The 9,220-nt window shown below is 44.2% G+C and overlaps 1 protein-coding gene and 1 long non-coding RNA gene across 7 annotated transcripts; both read left to right on the top strand.

Moving 5' to 3' along the window:
• The first annotated feature begins 980 nt into the window (after positions 1 to 980).
• LOC127766260 (uncharacterized) lies at positions 981 to 1,649 on the top strand. Its single transcript, XM_052291354.1, has one exon. The coding sequence runs from the start codon at positions 981 to 983 to the stop codon at positions 1,647 to 1,649; it is 669 nt and encodes a 222-aa protein (XP_052147314.1).
• A 262-nt stretch (positions 1,650 to 1,911) lies between these two features.
• LOC127767390 (uncharacterized) lies at positions 1,912 to 7,338 on the top strand. Of its 6 annotated transcripts, none has more exons than XR_008016385.1 (5): positions 1,912 to 3,831; positions 3,904 to 4,018; positions 4,597 to 4,725; positions 4,976 to 6,081; positions 6,967 to 7,338. It is a non-coding gene; the product is annotated as an uncharacterized LOC127767390 (long non-coding RNA). The 6 variants fall into 6 exon arrangements; XR_008016384.1 differs by adding an exon at positions 6,920 to 6,966 and having other exon boundaries at positions 4,597 to 6,081; positions 7,071 to 7,329; XR_008016383.1 differs by having other exon boundaries at positions 4,597 to 5,251; positions 5,897 to 6,081; positions 6,967 to 7,328.
• Positions 7,339 to 9,220: the final 1,882 nt, after the last annotated feature.

Below are 9,220 nucleotides of genomic sequence, written 5' to 3'. Positions count from 1 at the left end.
TTAACTTTAGTCTCTGTATTTATACACTAATTTAGAGTATTAAATATAGACTACTTACAAAACTAATTACATAAATGAAAACTAATTTGCGAGACAAATTTTTTAAGCCTAATTAATCCATAATTAGAGAATATTTACTGTAGCATCACATAGGCTAATCATGGATTAATTAGGCTCAATAGATTCGTCTCGCGAATTAGTCCAAGATTATAGATGCGTTTTATTAATAGTCTATGTTTAATATTTATAATTAGCGTCCAAACATCGGATGTGATAGGGACTTAAAAGTTTTAGTCCCATATAAACAGGGTCTCATTGTAGTAGAAAATATCACATCATGACTTAAATTCGTTTGTGTTGGGACTGAGGGAATGCATAAACAAGGTTGCAGAGCCACATTTATAGCAAATACAAATATCGGAAAGCATACAAAACCAAATCGATTCTACTAAATATTTTAGTAGTATGTTTGTTTGATGGTTGAAAGTATTGTAAAATCAGGAAAAGAAAAAATAAATCAAATCTGGGGATCGAACACGAAACGCGGGAGAAAGAAACAAACGACGCTAACCAACGGTGCAGCAATCGATTAGAGCAAGGACGTTTCTGTTTGAACTTGGTAATATATTTATACAGCGTCCGTCGCGGAGTCGAGTCCATTGCTGGAGCGGGCCGACGACGAGACGAGACGAGAGCCAGTCGAGCGCGCGCCACGGCGAGGCCCACCGCAAATGGGCCGCCTTGGCTGGCTCCGAACCACGCCGTTGCACTTGCACGGCTCGCCGCCGAAATAACGGCCTAACCGTCAATGCATTGCCTCCCCTTTAAAAGGGCATTACTTGGCGCCCGGGTGAATCCCCTTTCGATTTCAAGAACTCGTCGCAGTTCTTGATCTCAAGAATCAAAGAAACAGAGAGAGAGAGAGGGGGGACAAGAAGAAGAAGAAGAAGAAGAAGGTTTCTTCGCCTCGGATCGGAGCCATGGGCTCTGCAATGTCTACGCGGCGGCTCAGCGAGGCCGATCCGCTGCCTCCTTCGACGGCTTCACCCGACGACGCCGCGGACCCGCCGCTCCCTGTCGGCATCAAGCTCGCCGTCCAGCTGCTGAAGGCGCCCGAGCCGCCGATCCTCCAGTTCGATCAGTTGATCCAGTACCCGTTCGCCGATGGGAATGGGATGCCAGCGGCAGCGCCTCTTCTCCAGGACGAGGCTGAAGAAGAACAAGCGCCCCCGCCGCCGCCGCCGGTGCCCGTCCTCACCGGGTTGGCGCACGCCATGTTCGAGGCGGGGATTCTGTATCATCCTTTCGACGCCAGCCAGCCGGCCATCATCCTACCACAGGCCTTCAGGAGAGACGGGCGAGCTGTCGTGAAGAACTACAGCTTCCGCCGACTCTATGGTCTGTGGCACCGGATTGAGGTCCTTTCGAGGATCGGCCTCACCAGAGACCCGAGGCCCGAGGAAGAAGACGACTTGTGTATCTTCTGTTTCGTCGAGTTTCGACGACACAAGCTCCGCCTCCTCCCATGCGGGCACCTGTTCCACAGCCGCTGCCTCGACCACTATATCCTGCTCGGACATGGGGAGTGGGAGGGCGGCAATGTGGTCTGCCCCATCTGCCGCGCGGTCGTAGGAGTCTTCTTTGTATAGTTGTGGTTGATTCTTGGTTTTTTGGTTTGCCGAGTAGTAGTTAGTTGGCAACTCTGAGTATGAGTTTGTAGCAGAAGATGATCTAGTGATCTATGAGAATCATGTTTTGAGTAATCGATGCCGTGTTCTTGATTCAGACTCTAATCTTGGATTATTGGAAGCTGCGGATTTAAAGGTTTCTTCTCAATCTTTTTCTTCCCGCTCTGCTGTTTTCTTTTTCTTTCTTTTCTTGCCCTTCAGCTTCGTCTTCGGGTTGCGATTTGCGAGTTTGCGACCCGTTAACTTAACGGGTAGCGGCTGAGATCGGTGGAGTTACCCAATCCCATGGCCATGGGGGGATTTCGGAGTCGGCTTCGCAGAGGAGATCGAGTTCGGCGGCGGCGGCTGCGGAGGAGGAGGACGACGAGGAGATGATGGCCTTCTTTCGCTTCTCTTTGGTCGGGCTCTAGGGTTTTGGTCGGTGGGATTTGGTTGGGATTCTGGGGTTTTGGTCGGTGGGATTGGGGGTTTCGCCTTCTTCTAGGTTATCTCGGTGCAGATCGAAGAAGCTGGCATGGCGGAGACGGTGATGTCCTCGTCGGAGACCGTGCGGGAGCCGCCGCTGTGGGTGCCGTCGACGAAGCTGCTGTCGCAGTTCTCGCAGGTGCGTGAGCATTGGGGATTTGACCGCCTTGTTCGTTGGTTGAATCGCGAGCTACTTGTTGGGATGGAATGCCTGGTTTCTTGGCGGTTCTTGGAGTTGCGCGATCCCCATTCCTGCCATTTTCGAGCTTCTTGCATCGTTTCTTGTTGGTTGGTTCTGCACCTGGATCTGGATGGTCATGCGGGATACATCTTTGCGGTTATTCTAGTGGATTTTAGTTATTAATCTTCTTGGACAATCCGTTAAGAATTTTACCCTTCATATTCAGGATTAGGCACTAATAAGAACAAACGTTGGTGAGTACTGAATGTTTTTGGATCGCTTACTAGTTTCATGTGTATTTTGATACTAATGGTGATAATTTTGTTTGTTTTTATTGATAAACTAATGTCCTTGAGATGTGCTTTCTGATGTTACACTAACTCATTTTTATCGAAAGTATCTAGAATTCATCAGGAAACATTGATAAAGGCCCTCACAAAGCATTTTAGTGTTAGACTTCTTATAGTTGATTCTCTTCTGCTGCCTGGTGTAAGTTTCCCAGGAAATTTATGAACTGTTTGTAAAAAAAAAAAAATCTATTCAGGAAACTTTCAGTGGTTCAGGCCCTATGGCTGAAATTAAGATATCAACGAGGTAATAAGTTGCTAACTATCACAAGCACCATTCATCACCTCAATATGTATCAACTTCTGGTGCAGAAGCTGATATTGCAGGGGGAACCTTTCTTCATAATCCATCTTCCACCAAACCAAATTCATTAATAGCAACATCCAAGAAGCACATTTTTTAGAAGGTTTCTGGAGCCTTTTGTTCTGTCTATGTTCACACAAACATTACCATAACATTCATTTCAGTCTTTATAAGGGCCGGCCCTGGGCAGGCGACCGGGTAAAGTACATTCGTCAAATTCAACGGTCATTCTTAGATGCGCAAACGTTTATTTATTGGTCGCTTTTCAGTTTTTGTTCAGTTATACCTGCCCTGGGTCACAGGACCCCGGGTAAATTATTCAATCCTAGCTTAATTTATACTATATTAGTTAGTATATCAACCAATAACTAGATAATTAGCTTGTATTGGAACCCCGCTAATTTTTCATTTGGGTTCGCCAGTGACTTCATGCAAGATTTGTAGTGTCAATTGGTAAATCTCCCTGTTGTCAAACAATAACATTGTTAATAAGTTATTATGCTTTCACATTCTACACGGTTATTGTTTGGTTTATCTACATGGGCCCAACTAATGGTTACCATTGCAGAGTGATGCTTACCGTTGCAACAATACATTTTCTAAAATTGTAATTAGATTTGACAAACAAATACCTGATGGTGATGATCTCGGAGGTTTTTGTGAGGCAGATCATGGTTCCTTTTGCCCCTGGTTAGCCCAAATTATGATGAAGCTGGTATTTAGTTTCTTAGTAATGTTGCTTTGGTCATTTACGATTAACTGCTTGAAATCTTCATGGCTGCTGAACGTTGCCTGGACTCTGGTGTAGAGGAAGTTAACAACCTTGCTGTGCAACAGTTAATTGAGGTAATGTTCACCAGAAATAATGAAATTTATTGACGTACAACCTACAATTATATGTTCTTTATTTCCTTTCAGGTCATTTTAGATGAACACAAAGCTAGCAATCTGATTGTGTTGCTTAAAGACACAGGGAAGTCATTTGTTCTAAGTACAGAGCTGCATGCTCCTCCAAAGGGAGACCTTCCTCCAGGTGTTCTGATAATTGGATCTCACTCTAAATTATGTAACCACAAAGACAAGCTATACCTACATTTATAGCCCAAGGATTAAGATGCCATAGGTACTTTGGTGTGTTTGTGGTAGGTTTCAACAGAAGTCTTAGATAGGTTGGGCTCTGAAAGATTTACCATCATTGGAGAACTTTTGAGTTCACCAGTTGGTTTTCAAGTTGTATTCCCCTGCATTCCTTTCAGAGAAGAATATTAACAGAGCATTTATCTTGATTCATTACGTAGTAACGGTAGTCTAATGCGCTAAGCCACCAATAATGCAATCTATGTCTTGCTGCTTGATAAAATACCTTGTTCATACATGTTTGATTTAGTATTATATATTGTACCCCTCTGCATGTGCCACTTTAGGGATGCAAGCGGGGCGGGCAAACGGGTTTTTTTAGCCCGCTTATCTCACTTCTAGTTCATTTTCTCTTCTAAATTTTGTACTACCATATGGGAAATGAACTAGCAAGCGGGTTTTTATGCGGGTAGCGGGACTACCCACTTGCATCCCTATGCCACTTGAAATGACATTTTTGCCCTTTGTCAACAGTGAAAGCAACATGGTCTGATTGATATCCCAAAATTGGAAGGGAAGCATGAGCTAGGACCAGCTCTGTCTGGAAAAATGAAGGATCATGCTGAAAGTTGCATGAAAGAAAGGAAGGTGCTTCAAAATCAGGTATCCTTGTAAATATAAGTTTTTCCCCATAAAATCTCCATGCCTCCACAGGTAATATCATCCCTTGTCACCTCTATTACTTGTTAGGGGCAATTGCGCTTTTGGTCCTGTTCTGAGACCTAACTTCCAATTTGACCCCGCTTTATCAAGTTTGCTTATTTGACCCTTTTTTTCAAAAATAAAGATTAGATCTGACCCTATTCTGTAAAGGCAACGTAACGGTGTTAGATATGCCTCCTGCCTTTGCCAGCGCCGGCGTGGCCGCATAACCACCGAGGCAAGGTTGCAGGCAGGGAGGAGAGATGAGTTGCGGGCATCAGAGTTGCATCCATCTGCAGATCCGCGCGCTGCCGCCGAAGGCCCCGCCGCACCACAGTTCCCTCCGCGTGCCGCCTCTGCAGCTCCATGCGTTGCCACCGCCCGCAGCACCCTCTGCGCACGGCAGCTCCCTCCGCGTGCCTCCGCTGCTGCCCCTCCGCGCGCTGCCGCCACAGCTCCTGCGAGCCGTCGCTGTCGAACCATTTTGGTCAGTTCAGGTTATGAAATACATTTTTTCTTTTTTGTAAATGAAATCCTAACGGCGTAATGAAAACAGGGTCAGACGACAACTTCGATTTTCAAAAGCGGGGTCAAATAAGCAAAGTTAAAAAAATAGGGTCAAATTGGTAGTTAAGTTCCAGAACAGGGTCAAATAAGCAATTGTCCCTACTTGTTATGCTTTTAAATTGTACTTTGTTCTGTTGTGAGTCATGGACTAATTATTAGTTTCCTTTTTTATATTTATCGATTTACTGGAAACTTTTGCTTTTCTGATTCATTGCTTTTCTGGAAACTATGCTCTTAGTTCTCACCTGCAACACAATAACCTCAAATATATCTGAGGATGCCAAAATTGTACTTTCTACTAAGATGAAGAAACGATTCAAATGCCTTATCACACGTGAAAATAGCCTTGAACATATTTTTCAAGGAATTGTATATGTTTGTTGTGGTTATAGCCTCAAGCAAGGACTCAGCATGGTACACATCATTAAACAAAGCATAGACTCAGCATGGCACAGTGGAAATAAGAGCTCAAACAACACTAAAGGCCCCTCACCCCTCTCTCCTTATCTAGTTGGTTGGTTAATATTTTTTAAACTCACTTGAGTTCCCTTTTTTTTTTTTTCAGAATGTGGTCATACAGAACGAGTTTGAGAAAGATGTTCTATCAGATGTTATCCCACCTAATGATGTTGGAGTTCACTTTGAGGACATTGGAGCTCTGGAGAATGTTAAGGACACATTAAAGAAATTGGTGATGGTTCCTCTGCAAAGACCTGAAATATTCTGCAAAGGGCAGGGCAGCTAAGAAAGGTACTTCCACATATTGGCAGTCAAATGATTCAATATAATATCGGACTTAGGCTGTAGTGTTATATTTTTGCTAGATCTAGGTTTAAGAACGGTATACTTGAGTTTTCTCAGTTCATTGTGCAAACGATGAAATCTGAATGTTTCTTTACTACTTGTAAATGGAGTTGGTGGTGCTCTACACACAAACTTCTTTACTGGGTCTTTTGTGGATTGTTGTACATAAACATTTAAACATACATATATATGCAGAAGCATTTGGTAATATATTCTATTCTCAATACTAATTTATATGTAGGTGCCAATTGATGTATTGTGAATTAAGCATTTGAGGTTAATTGTTTATTACTAATGTAGAACTGTTGCAACACAGGAAAACATTCTAGTTTGGATGGACTATCCAATTTTATTTTCATCCGCCAGCATTCTGTGACTATGGCATCTGCATATTCATATATTTAATTTTAATATCATAACAGCTCCCAGAAACCTCGTGCTAATGTGTCACATTGTATCCAAAGATTGATTGCTGTAATAAATAGGTATCCTTGAATTTTTTTACTTTGCGAATTTGGGTCTGTCTTCTACAAAAAATTCTGTGATTGCTTTCAGTTAAAACTGCTCGCAAAATCTTCACGATTTTCTCACCAAGAAACTGGTCTTAGTAGGAACGTGGAGTGATGTTTTAAACACTTCTTGTTACTCTTCCGTTTATCTCTGGTTGCTCTGAATTTCCTTCAATATCTTGAAAGTGAAGAATGCCCCCTTCTTTTGTTATGTGTGTCACCATTTGAATTTTTTATATGTAACTTATATGATGTTGATTTCTTTGTGGTAGCAGTCTTCTGTGAAGGGAATATTAATTGCTCTTTGGACCTGCTGGCACAGGTACATTTTTTGAAGGGTGCCATTCAACCAGAGTAACGAATGTTGGGTGTGTTTTTTTTAGTGCTTTCCTGTTAAATAGAGTGTAATTGTATCCATTTTAACAGTGGTTAATGGAAGGAGAGAAATAATCTGGCTTTAATTGGATATAATCAAGCATCTGAACAGTTTGCTGCAAAGCATTTTGGAGTCATGGAGTGCTGGGAGAATCGCTTCGCAATTTGTGCTAGAGACATTTGCCGATCGTTATTCTGAATACATTACAAACACGTGGCTGTGTTCGGGAGGCAAGGTTCCCTGACACGGAAGACAAAGCATGCAATTATAGTGAGATTAATTAAATATTAGCATAAAAATTTGAAAAATACATTAATATGATTTTTTAAAAACAACTTTCATATAGAAAATTTTTGCAAAAAATATGCCATTTAAATAACAATTTTGAAATATCACTTCACAAATATATATTTCTACTATAAATTATAACAAAACAATAAATTAAACTGAAACTAGATAATGCCTAAACACGTGCATTTTGCTTGTATCAAAATTCAAAATGTGAAAATTGTTTCATATCCAGTTTCAAAATGTGAACTGGAAGTAATTGCATGTCCGTGGAGATAGATTGAGAATTTTATTACTTAGCATATAATACGCGCGCTAGTCCGTGTGCTATTCGCTTTTTATAACCGTGACCTCTATTTCTTTTACTGCATTTCAGATATCAATGTAAAACAGTATGTGTCTCCTGCTCGTGTTTTCATCAAAGAAAAATAAATGACAGGCAGCTATCGAACTGCGTTCATAAGAAGGAATCAAGGAAACAACGTGCAAATTAAGCTGTACAAACAGAGGAATTTAACTATTTGCCACTATTATATTTGACAATTATTCAAATACCCTTATTAGATTTGTACATAATTTTTTTTTCCACTCTTAAAAGGTGGCACTTTTGCGTACGTGGCATGCCACTGTGACAACTCAGAGTGAAAAACGGCGTGGGACCCGCTAGTCAGTGTCTCTCCCTCCCCTTCATCTCTTCAGCTGCTTCTAGATCCATCCGGTGCTCACCGGCGACCACCGCAGGCGCGGACGCGCCATGCCACGCCTCCTCTCGCCGACCTCCAAGGACCACGTCGCCACCTCCTGCTCCTTCCCGTCCCCGATTGCGCCTCCCTGGTCCTCTCCGCCTTCCTGTCGTCCTTCTCCTCCTCCGACTTCTCCTCCGTCATGCTCTCCTCGGGCCTCGCTGCTTCCCACGCCGAGCAGCTCCAGGAGGCCAATCGCCTCCTCCGCCGCCACCTTCGCTCCGAGGTGCTCCACTGCCACCTGCTCCTGCTCTCCTACCTCCTCTTCCTCCGTTGCTCTCATCCCACCTCTCTGCGTCGGTGCGGTCAGGCCCTCTCCTGCCCCGTCTCCAGCTTTGTCGCCGCCATCGCCCAGCACGCATGGGGCGTCATTCTCGTCAACGGCGACGAGAGACCGCGCCTCCGCCTCCGCATCCGCATCCCATGAGTAAGAGGAGTGATGCCGACGTGGCAGTGGTGTGAGGTTGCGTCGAGGCCAGTGCCGCCTCCAGGCACTGTGCCGTCGCCCCGGACCACGCCATCGCTCCTCCTCCTCCCCTCGGCTTCCTCCGCTCCGGGGCCTGATGCATCGGGATTCGCCGACGGCTGCGTGCTGGGTGACAGTGGTGACGAAGCCAAAGATGAGTGGCGAGGGAGAAGACCAACCGACGGCAGTTGGAGAGATTGAAGGGGAGGAAGAGACACTGACCAGTGGGTCCCACGCTATTTTTTACTCTAAATTGCCATGTTGGCATGCCACGTAGGTAAAAGTGGCAAATAATTAAGAAGCCACCTTTTAAGAGTGGCGAAAAATTATATGCAAATCTAAGAAGGGTATTTGGATAATTGCCAAACCTAATAGTGGCAAATAGTTAAATTCCCCGTACAAACCAGAGATGTCCCATGAATTCATATAATTCTAACAGACAATACACCATTCACGAAGTTGACCAAAAACCAAAATATCATGCTCTCTGGCTCTGATTATTAGGCCATATACAATGGGTAGCTCGGCGAGTGGCTTTGGCTCACGGAGTCACCTTTTTTCGGCCGGAGCCGTCTCTCAGCTGGGGAGGATGGCGACGGTGCGAGGCGGGAGAGAGAGAGGGGAGAGAGGCAAACGGTGGCGGAGAGAGAGAGAGAGAGAGGTGGCAGCGGCGGCGCCTGCTGCTGCGGAGAGGAGAAGCGGC

This window comes from Oryza glaberrima, chromosome 3 (genome assembly GCF_000147395.1).
Source record: "Oryza glaberrima chromosome 3, OglaRS2, whole genome shotgun sequence".
Lineage (NCBI taxonomy): Eukaryota > Viridiplantae > Streptophyta > Magnoliopsida > Poales > Poaceae > Oryza > Oryza glaberrima.
Note: the sequence above shows the minus strand (reverse complement) of the source record. Positions and strands in the feature narration are given on the sequence as shown.